Source organism: Amblyomma mixtum, chromosome 2 (assembly GCF_055824585.1).
Source record: "Amblyomma mixtum isolate Tamu chromosome 2, ASM5582458v1, whole genome shotgun sequence".
Taxonomy (NCBI): Eukaryota; Metazoa; Arthropoda; class Arachnida; order Ixodida; family Ixodidae; genus Amblyomma; species Amblyomma mixtum.
In genome coordinates, this window is record NC_143013.1 from 110473987 (window position 1) to 110490177 (window position 16191).

Consider the following 16191-nt stretch of genomic DNA (forward strand, 5'->3'; position numbering starts at 1 on the left):
TAAAAGTAAATAAAGTGGCCATGCCATTTATTACTGATTGATTCATTGATAAACTTTATTGACTGAAATGGGGGTTAAGGGTAGTGGGTTAGGAAGAGGTTGACGAGGGAGTAGTGGTCGGCATTCCTTGCTCCAGGAGTCCGTTGACCTTAGCCGCGGCTATTGCTCGCTGCACCAGCATTAGCTAACACTGCGCCAAATTTGTAGCCAAACAGAACAAAAGTGATATTATGAATGAGGTCGTTACTGAACAACAAGAAATAATGGAATTTTTCTTGAGTGCAAGAAACCGAATAAACAGCACAAAATTTAGTCGCGTTTGCCCTTTTGTGTAGAACATCAAAACCCGGTCCAGGGCATTTGACACATTTGGTTTATGTAAGAAGGGGAACATTAGCCTCTTTGCTTTTTATCCACACAAAATCATTTTTTCGCTCGAGTGTTTCTTCAACTCTAGTGCAGTTACCAGAGAGATTTGTTCACCGACTACTTTCGCAGTAGATCGTACTACCTTTAAAAAAACACTGTATTTGTTCTGTCCACCCTCAATAACACCGTTTCGAAAGGCTGCACCCAACAAAGTCCTTACTTCTTTTGTCATTATTCGCGGTGACAGCAATCAAAGGTGCGCTCAGCGATTCCACCGATACGACGTCAAAAGCAGTCTGACTAGTTAGCGACTTTACAAACAATATAGTTGGCACGCGGAGCTGTTCCCGTGTCACGACTGAATTTATAGGGCACAGAAGACAAGGAATGAAAAGGTGGGAAAATGCGAGCTTCACACTTCTAAAAAATAATGTTTCGCTTCGTCATCATAATAATGACTGAAGCAGCGACACAAGATTTCTTGAATTTGCCATAACTGCAAAAGTGCCAGTATGCTTGAAGAGCTAGAACGCTCGAACCTCGTAATTCTGCTGGAGCACATGAAAAAGAAGGGCCTGAGTTGTATCCGCATGTACCAGCGCCAATTCAACCACGCCGCCTACATTACCAGAGATATATGAGCCGGAAGTGTTTGGGGACTCAACTATCAGACGAAGACAAGTCCCCTTGTCGAAACGTTGGCTCAAGCAACCATAGGTTTTCCCCTCCCTTGTTCATTTTTGTGATCGCAAAGGACCATCAACCACACCCTCTCTCTACCATGATCATAAGAAGAAGTTTTTTGTCCATGGAGATCAAAACCCTTTACAGCAGTGTTGGCTGAAAGCTCTAAATATGAGCATTTGCTTTCAAGCACCAGTGCTAACGCCTCCAGCACCGTTCTTGCGCAAAATCAAGCACTCTAGATAAGCCGTCGAAGCTAACCTGAGATCTGCATATTGTGTAATGCCAAGCATTGAAAACACCATCCTTCTGGCGCCTCAAAACAACAGGTTCTAACGTATCTGTCGAAAGGTCCACTGCGTGCATTTGAAATGAGCTTCTTCCGAGTCCGCACCGATTAGGCTGCACACTTACCTTCGCAATAAGGAGGTTCATCAGACCATGTACCGTTGGCGGTGCAGGTGAGTGTGCGTTTGCCAACCAGCGTGAAACCTTGTAAGCACGAGAATCTGGCCTTCGAGCCAAACGTGTGTCCCAAAACGCGCAGATTACCGTTGGCGATGCCTTCCAGGCCGCCACACTCCACCACTGCGCCAGAGAACATCGACTCAGTGCTAATGCAAGAAGGATAGGCTCAGCTTGATATTTAAATTACAAAAAAAACAGAGGGGGACACATAAAAACTTCCGCATGATCACAATAACTCACACACAAAACGTTGCATCATAAGACAATGTGCCAATTTCTTTTCATCGGACGTTCGCGATAAGACCGCATACGTAACAAAAATATTATAAGATAATTAGCGGTGCAACGTTCGCTGCTTTAAATGGCGAGCAAGCAATGAAGCTAAAAAGAACTTTAAAAAAGCGGCTCATTTCTTTCTTGCGTCAGTCATCTGATCATCTTGCAGAGTAAAAATGTGAGAGTGAGTAAAAATGCATTTTCAGATACCGTTTGGTGCAGAGCAAAGAACAAAGTAGGAGTAAAACGGGCGGGAACACAGAGCAACCAGCATATAAGCGTCCACGGCACTTGCACAAAATGTATGCTCTAATACTCGAGAAAAGCGAATCACTCTTCAGCAGAAAATAGCGCGGAAAATAAAAAGAAACGTCTGTGGTCATCCAGTTGCCTTGCCATTCGCCAGACGGCCTGACGTTTCACTGATTAGCCAAGGAGCCTTTGTGTTCGCACACAACCAATTTCATGTCGATGCTCAGCGATTCAGCTCTTACCGATTCCCTTAGTGTACTTTTGCTTTTATATCGAACGCACTCTTCCTCAAACTTGGGGCAATCACATTCGCATAGTATCTGCCAAAATGGCCTTCCGTAATGCTCCTTGGTGTATTATTATGCTCTTAGTCCATCATTCAGCAATTCCCTTTCTTAGCAGAGGCACCATCTTAGCGAAAATCCACAGGCTGCCTTGACCGCGCAGGAGCAGTGGTGCTGCGCTCGCTGGCCCTCGTCGGCTTCGAGACTAGCGCCCTTTATACTGATATACATATATTTCCGTGAGTGTCGCTCCTTATTAGCAAGCGTCTTTTTCGTGTCTATATATATTTGCTTCTCTGTGTTTGTGGGGAGGGGGGAGGGCTTCCCTCCATTTTACGACCGTATTGGCGGGTGACCTTTTTTTGTTCGTTAGTCGGGCGGCAAGCTTCTTCGACCTCGGAGCCGGGTGTCCGATCGACACCGGAAGCGCGGACTCAGATGCCTCCGGCGTTTCTTGGAAAGTGAGCTCCTGCACATATGCACGCCTCTGGGTCTGTTTGTGCGTTTATTCTGTGTATGTTTGTCTTTTTTCGGCGCTTTCAAGCGCCCGGCTGAGAGAAACCCAGAGAGCGGCACTGAGGACAGGTAAGAGACGAGAAGGAATGTATGCGCGGTGCTCGACTGTGCGAGGGCGCCAGGGATATGTGCGACTTTGTGAACGCGTATTCTAGCTCTGTAAATAACATTTTGTGGAAATAGAACCATTTGGGTTTTGCCACCTCTGCGTTTAATTGTCTTTGAATCTATGAGTTCCTGGCGTGAGGATACCGCGCGTGACATGAACTGTCGCCCTCGCATTCTTCCTCTGCCTGATAGCGTCGGACTGTATACCGACCTCCTTGCCCGAGGCCACGGGCCGCGCAGACGTGTGACAACCGAGCCACGGGCCGCGCAGACGTGTGCACTAAAACGTAGCGACCCCAAAGTATTTGGAACCGACTGCAGGGGGAGAAAAGCGCCAGCCGTTTCACTCCAGGCTAATTAGAGAAACCTCCGCTGAATCCGTAACTCCGTATATAGACCATCCGTTGGGAACGGAACTTAAGGAGGATTTAGCGCAAGCCTGTAAAATAAAGAGCGAGATCTAACCGTACTAACTTTCTGAAAAGAGGAAAGATTTCCCTCTCTCTACACCTTTTAATTTTCTGAGCCGCGCCGCCGTTGCAACCACCACGCATCCTTTGCATATTACGCGAACTCCGTCAGTCGCGTTATCTCGGGCTTTGTCTCCTGCCTTGCGGCGCCGGTGCGACCCTTTGGCGTCGCGTTCCTTCATGTTTTAGTGTTGTCGGTGCTGCGCAAACTACGGTAGTGTTTGCTTTTGTGCTCGTGACCTTCAAAACTGCACACAGAGCACCCAGACCAGCACGGATACAACGGGAATCAGTACTATGCACTCGCTTTCTCGGGAACCACCACTCATTTCGGCACCGTGGATCATGAACAATGATTTAGGTGCTGCTCTTGACGAAGCAGCCGTCGGGTTTGTTCCGCAAAGAGTCGGCACGTTGTGGGAACCTATTACGCATTTGTAAGTTAACGAAATTTTATTGCCGTTGCATATGTCAGTTCGGACACCATTGCGTGACAGTGGTTTGCTTTCACACCCTTCCATAAATATCAAACAATTTTTTAAAAATGATTTATGACTGTAAGGTACATCGTGCATGTTTTAAGTTGCGTGCACTCACTGTGCACAGACTGATACATCTGTACTGCGCAAACTTTATGCAGGAATGATCGCATATGTATTTCGTGATAGAAGCAAGAAATGATGAGCTGAAAATGCGAGCTGCGCAGTTTGAGACAAACTTAACACCTCTGGTGCGTCGACGCACATTATCCGCATTGTACGGAATGCTGTAACATATACACACAGTATATTTTGAGAAATATCTCTTTTAGACCGAAAATAATGTGAAGGATATTCTGTGCCAATGAAACCATGGAAAATATCTTGCCTGCTTTCCATACAGTGGCACAGAACTGCGGTTACCAGTGTTGACCAGGAGCGCAACAAGTTATAAAATGCCACGAAATTAAAGCAAGGGTGTACGAAAAACCAACTAAAGCGCGGTCGCACGCAGCACACGGACAACGATACATCCGCCCCCCTCCACTAGCGGCCATGAGTTTGGACCAGTCCGTGCGTGATGCCGATGCCATGAGAACATCCCCCCCCGCGCCCGCGTGTTTAGATCGTCCGTTGTCATGGAGATGACTCATGCACCATTTCCTGTGAACGTAACAGAAGCAGGAATAGGGGCTCCCCTCTGCAATTCGCAGTCGCTGGGAGGTATAGGAAATTTCAACCCCTGCCGACTCCGAGAGAGAAAAACTGCGGAAAGGAACGGCTTCATGAGCACTTGGTTAACAAAGGCTGGGGGCGTGGCGTCTCCGTTTCTCCCGAGTTTTTTCCGTCATGTTGTTATTATTGCGGAAGCAGTACTACGCCAGGTCTGACCGCTCGTCGCGTGGTCCTTGGACCACCCTGCTGCCCCCCGGGTTGCCTAGCAGCCCGGGTAGCTACTCGGGTTAGCTCGGATAGTAACTCGAGTAAGCTGAGGTAAGTTCGGACGAGCGTCGTGTCATCTGCGCAAGAGTTTACTCGGGAAGAGCAAGATGGGTCGCAAAATCCCGACGGGTGGCTGGGATAGAAACAGCCACCTGCCAGTGCAGGGGCGCAGCGGTTAACCGATGCGCCACCGCGCTGGTAGTGGTTACGAGGACTCACCGCCATCTGTGAATCTTAAGTAGGCATTACCAGTTCAGCATACATGGGCATTAACCCGCTAAAGATGTCATGCCACACCCCTAAGGCAGAGTTTAAATGCCCCCTGCAATTGCAGAATGAACACCTGCTTTCGCTGGTCTACTCAGTTTAACTACGCTAAACCCCTATAAATTTTCATGACATGGCTTCATTTCAGGATATGTTCGAAAAGAAGCTTTTAGAAGTTACAGCCAAAACACGTGTGCTCACGAGTCATTTCTTAATTAAGAAGAAAGCACTGTACGGCTCATCGGCAATGAAAGCCGACGTTGTTGTCCAGCAGCATTAGTCCGAAAATCCCAGTGACGTCATCATAGACTTTTATGACATCAGGAGTATGCCATAAGATAGCAATGGGTGGCCACAGTCAATGAAACAAAGATGTTTGACCAGACATCAGTTGTTAGTGTAGTGATAGTTACAGTGGTAGTAGTAGTTTTGGAATGATAAAGGACGCTACTAATTGTGAGAGTCATAATGGCACTGGCAATAACAAAGGCCTTTAGGTTGAAGGTCTTTATAGAAAACGCATTTAGGCAAAAGAGGCTTTAGCCTTCACAGCACGTAAGGATCTTAAGTGTGGCATCATGTATCAATCATTATCCGTGCTGACGACTTTTTGTTCTAGGGTTCTTGGCTCTGGGATGTGGTGTGATTAGATAGCTCGGTCCCGGCCCATGGTAGTCTTAGTTGCGTATGCGCCACTAAACCCAACATAAAGCACCTGTGATGTTTAGTGATACAGCCTCTGCGATGATTCTTGATTGTTTCCGCAGTGTACCCGGTAGGCAGGTGTCGCATGCACCCTAAGTGCTGCGTAGAATATTTGCAGTTTGCGTGACAATATCCTTCTTACTTCTTTTGTCATTATGCACGGTAAAAGCAATCAAAGGTGTGCTCAGCGATTACACCGATATGACGTCAAAAGCAGTCTGACTGGTTAGCGCCTTTACAAACAATAATGTTGGCACGCGAAGCTGTTTCGGTGTCGCAGAAATAATATTGAGCCGGAGCAAAAGAAGAATGGTTTGTAGGTTTTCGGGTCCCAGAGCGACTCAGTTTATAAGGTGCAGAAGAAGAGGAATGAAAAGATGGAAAAATGCAAGCTTCACACCTCTGAAAAATAAAAATGTTTGGTTTCTGCTTCATAATTATGACTGAAAGAGCGACACACGATTTCTTGCATTTGCCATAACTGAAGAAGTGCCAGTATTCTTAAAGAGCTAGAGTGCTTGAACCTCCTAATTCTTCAGAAACGCAGGAAAAAGAAGGGCCTGAGTTGTATCCGTCTGTACCAGCGCCAATGCAACTACGCCGCCTACACTACCAGAGATTCATTAGCCGGAAGCGTTTGGGGACTGAACTATCATCATAAAAAGCCGGTTTTTGTCTACGAAGATCAAAACACTTTAGAGCAGCATTGGCTGAGATCTCTAAATATCAGAATTTGCTTTGAAGCATCAGTGCTACCGCCTACAGCCCCGTTCTTGCGCAAAATCAAGCTCTGAAGATAAGCCATCAAACCTAACCTAAGATCTGCATATTGTCTAATTCAAAACATTGAAAATATCATCGTTCGCACGCCTCAAAAGGACAGGGTTTAACGTATCTGTCGAAAGATGCAATGAGTGAATTTGAAATAAGCTTCGCGTGCGTCCGCGCCGATTAGGCTGCACACTTACCATCGCAAAACGGAGATTCACCGGACCATCTACCGTCGTCCCCGCAGGTGCGTGTGCGGTTGCCGACCAGGGTGAAACCTCGGATGCACGAGAATGTGGCCTTTGACCCCAGCACAGTTCCCTCAAGGCGCACAGCACCGTTAGCGATGCGTTCCAGGTCGCCGCAATCCACGACTGCGCCAGAGAACATCGGCTGAGGTGTAATGCAGCAAGGTTGGAGCAGCTTGATATTTCAGTTGCGAAAAAAAGGGGGTCACATAAAAACTATCGAATGATCGCAGTAACTCACAGATGAAGCGCTCCGGCCCAATTGTATCTAACGCATCATAAACAGTGTGCTAATTTCTTTTCATCGGAAATTCCAGCTAAGACCGCATACCTAACAAACATATTAATCGATAATTAATGGTGCAATGTTTGCTGCTTAAAATCGGCAGAAAGCAATAAAGCTGAAAAACTTCAGAAAAGCGGCTCATTTCTTTGCTGCGTCAGTCGTCCGGTCCTCTTGCAGAGTAAAAATGTAAGAGTCAGTTAAAATGCATTTTGAGATCCCGTTTGGTGCAGAGCAAAGAACAAAGTCGGAGGAAACGAACACAGAGCGACCATCATTTAAGCGTCCATGGCGCTTGCACAGAATGTATGCCCTAATATTAAAAGAATAGCGAATCAAACATTATTAGAAAATATCGGGGAAAATAAAAACAGCGTCTGTGGTCATTCAGTTGCCTTTCTATTCGCCACTCGACCTAAAGTTTTACTTATTAGCCAAACAGTCTTTGTGGTCGCACACAACCATTTTTATGTCTTATGTTCCGCGATTAAGCTCTTTCCGATTCCCTTAGTGTACTTTAGCTTTTTTTATAGAGTGCATGCTTTCTCAAACTTTGGGCAATAGCAGTCGCATAGTATCTGCCAAAATGGCCTCCCATTGTGCGCTTATTGGTATTATGCTCTTAGTCCAGCATCCAGGAATTACCTCTCTTGGCAGATGCACCATCTTAGCAAAAAGCTGCTGCCTTAACCGCGCAGGAACAGTGGTGCTGCGCTCGCTGGCCCTCGTCGGCTACGAGTCCAAGCGAGCACCCTTCACTTTTATACATATTTCCTTGAGGGTCGCCCCATATTAGCAAGCGTTTTTTTGTTGTCTATATGTATTTGCTTCTCTGTGTTTATGAGGAGGGGGGACGGCTTCCCTCCATTTTACGACGGTATTGGCGGGTGACCTTTTTTTGTTCGTTAGTCGGGCGGCAAGCTTCTTCGGCCTCGGAGCCGCGTGTCCAATCGACACCCGAAGCGCGGACTCAGAGGCCTCCAGCCTTTCTTGGAAAGTGAGCTCCAGCACATATGCACGCCTCGAGTGAGTGTTTGTGCGTTTATTCTGTGTATGTTTGTCTTTATTCGGTGTTTTTAAGCGCCCAGTTGAGGGAAACCCGGACGCCGGCATTGTGGACAGGAGAGAGACGAGAAGGAATGTATGCGCGGTGCTCGACTGTGCGAGAGCGCCAGCAATATGTGCGACTTTGATAACGCGTATCTTTTTGTTGAAATAGAACCTTTTGTGTTTTGCCACCTGTGCGTTTAATTGCCCCTGAATCAATGAGTTCCTGACACGAGGATAAGGCGTGTGACGTGAACTTTCGCCTTCGCTTTCTTCCTCTGGATGATACTAAGTCGTCTGATAGCGTCTTACTGTAGATCGACCTCCTTGCTGTAGACACCAGAGCCCTGGGCCACGCAGACGTGTGCACTAAAACATACCGACCTCAATGTATTCGGGACCGATTGCAGGGAGAGGAAAGCGCGAGCCATTTCCCTCCAGGCTAAGTGGCGAAACCTCCGCTTAATCCGTAACTCCGTACACGAGCTGTTCTGGACATAGCTGAAGGAGGAATTAGTGCAAGTCTCTTTAATGGAGAGCGAGATATAACCGCATGACATTTCTGACAAGAGCAAAGATGTCCCTCTCTTTATCCCTTTTATTTTGTGACCGGAGTGGTGCGCAGCTCTTACCACTCTCACATCTCTTTTGAGTTGCACGTCTCTCGCACGAAAAAGCTGCTCTGCTGTTTTAGTTGACCACGAAACTCCGCATGCAGGTAAATCTGCGCGAAGAAAATTTGTCGTGCGACTTGAAGTCTGCGCCCGAATTGTTGTGTGACGAGGACGTCCATCATTCCTTGGTAATTTATCCCCCGAATCATGACAAGAGCAAGGACTTCATGAGCAATCTGAGAAATTTACTTCTGCGTAAAGGTAGTGCCACCCAGGTTTTCCTACAAGAGTTACAGGTTATCTATTTCCACAATTTTCAGAAGACACTGGCTTTATGGAACAGTGGTAGCTGAATTAATCTTCCTTGTCGCTAGAAGTCGTATACAGATTGAACGCCACAGATGACTATCAGACTGCTAACTCCTTCGGCATATTAATAGCAAATAGAATCTGCAATACCATTTCCAATAGCAAACTATCTCCAAATGCAGCTGAAGTCTGAAGACCCAAGACCGTTTCCTTGTACGAAACTCGCTTCAGGCTCTTGACTGCATCCTTCGGTTTCTTCGTTGACATCAAGGACCTTTATTACTCTATTCTTCACAAAGAATTATTTAGAGCTGATAAAAAATCAGGAGTACGCTTAAGCCTCGCCTTAAGATTTGATGCGATAGCGCCTTCTCCTCCTTTGTCCTCTTCTCATTACTTTTCTTAGTGACTTCTCACCTAAGTTCAACTTGCAATCGTAGTTCGTCGGCACATCGTTCTCGGCAAACCTGATGCCACGAACGCCAGCAAAGCTTCGGCGCCGAACGAACATTCAGCAAGCCGCAAGCTTCGTGGGGAACATGCCTTGGAAGTGCGCTGCGTTGTTCGCCGCTCACCGCGTGATTCCTGCGTCCGCTACCGGCCCCACTGCGCCCGATGAGACGAGCGGGAGGTGCTACCTTCGCACGCTATCTGCTAGGGCAGTGCCGTACATTGCGAGGAGGTGTAGGAGGGAGTGGTTTTAGTGGGTGCCGCCTAATAGCGCTGCGTACGCGCCAAGCGAAGAGGAAAAGAAGCGGAAACGTACTTTGCTACTCGCTTAACTGGGACTTGTGCAATTTCCATGCTCATAATTACTAATATGCACCATAGTACGTACATGTATCTAAAGCACCCAAGTACACCGTAATCACTAGACGCGCCTTCGCTCATTCCAACCCATCGAGCTGGCGTTGAGGAGTGGTTGCCTTGGTCTTTTCGTACTCCGGAGACCCTGGTTCGATTCCCCAAGTCGACCAAGTTCCTACTCGGTTTCATTTATTAATGCTTGTGGGATTTTTCACTCATGGCCAACGCCGTTGACGACGACACCGGCTTTTCCATGGCACGGGGTCCTTTACGATATAGCATTAAAATGTAATTGAAGAGACGGGGGAAGTGCCTTTACAGAACAGGTTGGGTGTGAGCAGCGAAAGTTTTTTAGCCCTTTTAGAATTTTATCTTCAGTCAACCGCCAACAATTTGAGTAAATATTCCTACTCACAAAAGGCTCGCATTTGCGTCGATTCATGTGTTGCGCCCGCTATTACTGACATTTTTCTTTCTAGAGTTGACAAAGGTTTGCTAAGCTCACTTCTTCATCTGTGCATATTCAGATATGTAGATCGCTTTTATTGACAACGGACAAGCCGAAAGATTTAACAATTGGCGAAGCAGTTGCTGATATTCTTGCATCTTTCAAAGATGCTTCAAAAGGCCTGAATTCTACTTTCGAACTGCCACGCTATAACAGCATAAAGTTCATCGACATAAAAATTTCATTTTATAAGACCATACCTGCTGGTTGTTCAATCTCAGATCGAAGAAGGCACTTCTCCCATATAGCAGTGCTCACTCGAAGTAAATCAAGAGAGGGATTGTAATGAATTGTCTCAACGCAGCTTTGGTAAAGTCTTGTCCGGATCAAATGCAAGGAAGCCTTAAACTGCAAATAGAGTGACTACGTATGTCAGTCTTTGCACCAGACACGAGGACTCGCCGCCATCTATGCATGTTAACTAGAGAATGACCAATTCTGCATATATGGGTGCTGGCCTACTAAAGATATCGCGTCATACCGGTAAGGCAAAGCTCAAGATCCCCTCCAATTGAAGAATGAACTTCTCCGCACATCCGCTCGGTTTCACTTCCTGAAACCCTTACCAAATTTTTCACTCCTTCAATAGGTTTATCGCCAGTGAAAGTGTTTTCTTATTTTTCCATTGCTCATTGGGGATTCCTCCGATTTTGCCATACCCTCCTCCTTCCATTGTTACAATCCTCCAATCGGCGATTCTTCCGCTCTGGCCATATCCTCCTTCAACAGTAACCACGCTCCAGTTGGGGATTCCGCCTCTCTCACGGTACCCTCCTCCTTCCATGGTAACCATTTTCGAGTTGGGGATTCCTCCTCTCTCGCTACACCCTTCTCCTTCCACAACAATCATTCTTCAATTTTTCCGTCCTTCCACTACTCTCGCCATAGACTCCTCCTTCCACTGTAACAATCCTCCGGTGCGGGATTCCTCCGTTCTCGCCATACCCTCCTTCAACAGTAACTTCCGTCCAGTTGGGGATTCCTCCTCTCTCGCGGTATCCTCCTCCTTACACGGTAACCACCCTCAAGTAGGGGATTCCTCCTCTATTGCCATGCCCTTCTCCTTCCATAATCATTCTTCAATTTTTCCGTCCTTCCATCACTCTCGCCCTACACTCCTCCTTCCACTGTAACAATCCTCCGGTGCGGGATTCCTCCGTTCTCGCCATACCCTCCTTCAACAGTAACTTCCGTCCAGTTGGGGATTCCTCCTCTCTCACGGTATCCTCCTCCTTACACGGTAACCACCCTCAAGTTGGGGTTTCCTCCTCTATTGCTATGCCCTTCTCCTTCCACAACAATCATTCTTCAATTTTTCCGTCCTTCTACCACTCTCGCCATAGACTCCTCCTTCCACTGTAACAATCCTCCGGTGCGGGATTCCTCCGTTCTCGCCATACCCTCCTTCAACAGTAACCACCGTCCAGTTGGGGATTCCTCCTCTCTCGCGGTACCCTCCTCCTTACACGGTAACCACCCTCCAGTTGGGGATTCTCCTCTCTTGCCATGCCATTCTCCTTCCACAACAATCATTCTTCAATTTTTCCGTCCTTCCATCACTCTCGCCCTACACTCCTCCTTCCACTGTAACAATCCTCCGGTCCGGGATTCGTCCGTTCTCGCCATACCCTCCCTCAACAGTAACCACCCTCCAGTTGGCCATTCCTTCCCTCTCGCGGTACCCTTCTCTTTCCACAGCAATCCTTCTCCCACTTTTCCGTCCTCCACCACTGTCGCCCTACACTCCTCCTTCCACTGTAACAAACCTCCGGTCCGGGATTCCTCCGTTCTCTCCACACCCTCCTTCAACAGTAACCACCTTCCAGTTGGGGATTCCTCCTCTTTAGCGGTGCCCACCTACTTCTGCGGTAACCACCCTCCGGTTGGGGATTCCTCCTTTCTTTGCATACCCTTCTCCTTCCACAGCAATCATTTGCCCACTTTTCCGTCCACCACTCTCGCCCGTCACTCTTTCTTCCACTGTTACAATCCACCGGTCCGGGATTCCTCCTATCTCGCCATACCCGGTTTACCGGGTAAGCATCCTCCAGTTGGGGATTTCTCCGCTCTCACCATACCCTCCTCCTCAGCGTAGCTACTCTGAGGCTTGTTCCCGTGGAAACCACTTACCGGTTGCGTCTTTTTACACCCTTGCCGTAATCTCCTCCTTAAAAGTAACCACTCTCTGGTTGGTTAAGGTGGTAACCACCATCCATCAGTTACGCAATCTTCCACTCAAGTCATATTCTCCTGCCACGGTAATCACCCTCCGAGTGATTTCCGCAGCAACGCATGTAGCGGTTACGCCGACGACAGCTTGCTACGACGACGACGACGCGGAACCCAGGAATTGGCGCTTAACAGCTTTCCCTGTAAAACACAAATGCCGATGAGTGATTGCGCTCGGAGCAGGAGGCCAGTTTTAAGCATCGTTTCTATGCACAAGACACTGCGCTGCAGTATGGTGCGCTTGCGGCTGAAGTGTCACTGAAAGTCAATTTACATGGGTCATGAAGGTGGGGCTCCATGGCGATAGAGAACCAAGTGCCAGCGACGACATATGGGAAGAGGAACTTAAACGCCAAAATTGCCATGAGGGTTTCAGAAATAAGTGAAAAATAAATGATGACACATTTTTAGTCTTTTCATCATTTAGGACACCGCTACAGTTACTGGCTTCAGAAATGCTTTGGCTGTGTACATTTGATTGGAATATACACCACTTTTTAATAAAAAGAAATATAGATGTTCGCATACCCTCACAGCAGGGGGCAGCGGCACTTATGCTTACGGCTGGCTGCCGGCTACTGCCGTCCTTGGCCGGCGTATCTCGTCATCCGCTGACTTCATTGGATAGGGCTTCTCGCCTTTCATCAGTGTTAATTTCAAGTACTTGTTTACCTTTTCTCCTCGTGCTATGTTCTCGCCACAGTTCCAGTCGCATTGTTTGGATGATGTTGCCTTCGGAAAGACGGTGTGGATTGAGGCTAAGAGCTCACAGCACTCGAACAACTGCCGCTCCGTACGGAAGTGTCAAAGTGAAAACTCCTCTGCTAGCATCACACTGCAATTGTAGAGTATTAGAGTCGCTCGGTATTGTGGTATGCCGTTGCCACTTAGTGCCCATACTAGCTAGAAAAGGTACCTTTTAACATCTGTGTGGGAGGAGTCCCATGTGACTTTCGGGTGATCGCTGGGTAGTTGCTATGAAAGCGTATGTTCCTTAGTGAATTTAGTTAATTTCTTAGTCCTACTGTTCGAATCAACAGTTGTGGCTAATGTTGAATGCACTGAGTGAAATATGCCATGAGTATCATATATCCTCCTGGTGAAGAAATGCTTTGGCCAACGTGCGCTTGGCAGTGATTTGAAGGGTATATTTCCTTTATATCCCTCTAAGTATTGGTGAACGCTTTGGTAATGCCGAAATCTAGCGCTCTATCCTTCTCTATCACGAAGTGAATGCAGTCTTGAACGTTTATGTTATCCACATATTAGTAATCACTGAAAATTGCAACTGAAAAGGATTTTCTACAAATTGATGGTTTGTGGTGTATGCTGGTCTAACTTCCGTAACCGAGAAAGACTATGAGGAACTGCTCAAATTGAGTTTTGTAGACCTATGTTGATGAAATACTACCTTTTTATGTTGATTTCTAACACAAATCTACGAAGAAAGTGTTGTGTGTCACATGCTATGACACTTACAAAATCTCGGATACTCAGTTGCTATTTCTATTTGCGCATTCGGCACAGAGCAGTCTGTAACCAGGTCACTTGTTTCATTGTAATCTTCCCTGGTAGTCTCCTAGAGCATTCGCTTGCTAGACCGTTTCCTGCTACTTCACGGCCACGATTCGTATTTTCTCATTTCCCCGTACTCCCTCTCACTTCCTCATTGTGCTTCTTCGCGTGTTTCGTCTGGTCTGCGTAGGTTTCGATCGAATAGATGGAAATTTCTCCCCTCCATAAGTTCTAAAAGGCAGCCGTTAAATCGCTGGCAGTGTGTCGCCTTTTTTACAGCGCTCTAATTTCATTTGTGCACAGCAAGAAACTAGCTCATCCTTTGCACATTTAAATTGTATTGTGGGTTGTCTAGCGGGGTAGTCATATCTGAAGTTTGTTTTCCTATTCAACAAATAAACAGACTGTTATAACAAATTTCCACTGTTGTCTCTTTATGTGACCAAAACTCCATCACTCCATCCACACAATTGAGGGACAAAATATTGCTCGTAAATTCGGTGCTGAAAAACAGCTCTCAAGAAAGCCATAAATAGTCCTAAAAATGAGCCATTTGGGGTTAAAGACAAATAGCTGGCCCTGCTGGTATGCTCGCACCTTTCAATTCAGTGTCACAGACGAGGCGAGGACAAAGGAGGCAGACACAACGAGAACGAACTACCGAAAAATGGCATTTGAAGGCGGCACTCGTCCTGTCTTTTTTGTTGGGTCTTATCTCATGTGTCATAGGGAACCTCGAGGCGTTTGAAGCTTTATTTTTACGTGCACAGAACGCAGGTTGATGACATCGCGAGATTTCTTGGTTTTTAGTTAAGGCGTTATTATTTAGTTCGCCTCAGCCTTCGAAGACGGCTGTGGCTTCGCACAAAAAGCCGCCATGTTTTTAACGCATGGGCTTCTAGTCAAGCAGCGCTACCGTTCTACATACACCTTGTGTAGCTGACACCTGATTTTTATAATTTAACTAGAGACTCTAAGAAAAAGCAAGAGCAGCCGGGAGTCGACGCGCTTCACGAAATGCTCAAGAACCTGCAGAGTATGTGGACAGGCACCGCCCAATTTTCGCACTTCGCTTAGTTACCAGTTCGAATTAGAAAACCAGGCTTGTTTGCGCAGCGGTGGAAACAGCAACTACCGGAGCCCAAGCAAGTGCACGCTGCAAGTATAGATAGCAAGAAACAAGGATAAACGATGTGCCACTTACTGGCCTCTTGGCAAAGCGCTAATCTGGCGCATAACATGGCTGCCATGGCGAGAAACAATGGGGTCTTCATGCTTTTGCGTGGCCACGTGCCGTGAGGAGCGCTGAAAGAGTGGGTCACAAATGCGAGCCGCGTTCCTTGAGCGCTTCTTCCCCAGAAGGTCTGCGACGGAAGGGAGCTGCGAAACTCGACTCCACCTCGGAGTCGAGATGGCGAATGCCCGAGGGGGTGTTAACGCCACGTCGGCTCTCATTTTAGACAGTTGGTTCCGCTTTTGCATCGAGCAGCCTTGTGATATTTTTCTGCCTGACCGCCGCTGTTACGACGCGGAAATTTTTGTAAGAGCACGCTCATGGCGGTGTTTTTCCCGACGGTCTGCAACGGGGAGAGAGAGAGAGAGAAGCAACTTTATTTGCTCGAGCTAAATACGACGGGAGCAGCGGAACTTGACTCTTTACTCAGAGTCGAGATAACGAATGCCAGAGCGGATGTTAGCGCATCGTCGGTTATCATTTCAGCCAGTTGCTCCCGCTTCGGCATCGAGCACGCTGGAGATATGACTCTGCCCGTCAGTCTCTGTTACGGTGCGGTACTTTTTGTAAGTGCACGCTGATGGCCTTGAGAGGCTGAAGGTGGCTTGAAACATTACGAACGAACTCGATTTGGCTCCGACCTTCCAAAGATTCGTTTTCTGTATTTATTGCTGCTATTAAAAGATCAAAGCACTAAAAGCTAAAGTAAACTTACCTGCTCTAGCGTCTGGCCGTAGGTTAGCACGTCCTAACCTTTTCCATTAGTTTTTCCTATCGTTGCCTCCGGATAGCCCTTACAGAAAAAGAGC

The 16191-nt window shown here is 47.2% G+C and overlaps 1 protein-coding gene across 2 annotated transcripts; it reads right to left on the minus strand.

The window, feature by feature from the left end:
• Positions 1 to 15661, minus strand: LOC149360559 (E-selectin-like). Of its 2 annotated transcripts, none has more exons than XM_089572398.1 (4): positions 15353 to 15661; positions 6789 to 6981; positions 1468 to 1641; positions 1 to 190 (listed from the first exon to the last, which is right to left on the minus strand). In XM_089572398.1, the coding sequence occupies exons 2-4, from the start codon at positions 6976 to 6978 to the stop codon at positions 150 to 152; spliced, it is 405 nt and encodes a 134-aa protein (XP_089428524.1). In that variant the 5' UTR covers positions 6979 to 6981; positions 15353 to 15661; the 3' UTR covers positions 1 to 149. The 2 variants fall into 2 exon arrangements, with proteins under 2 accessions (XP_089428524.1, XP_089428523.1); XM_089572397.1 differs by having other exon boundaries at positions 6789 to 6962; positions 15353 to 15657.
• Between the last annotated feature and the right edge of the window lie 530 nt (positions 15662 to 16191).

Coding starts and splice junctions, on each gene's coding strand:
- LOC149360559 (XM_089572397.1), bottom strand. CDS start 15,422: ATGAAGACCCCATTGTTTCTCGCCATGGCAGCCATGTTATGCGCCAGA. Junction 6,963..15,352: donor AGCGCTTTGCCAAGAGGCCA/GTAAGTGGCACA, acceptor TCTCTGGCGCAG/TCGTGGATTGCGGCGACCTG. Junction 191..1,467: donor TGAACCTCCTTATTGCGAAG/GTAAGTGTGCAG, acceptor AATTTGGCGCAG/TGTTAGCTAATGCTGGTGCA.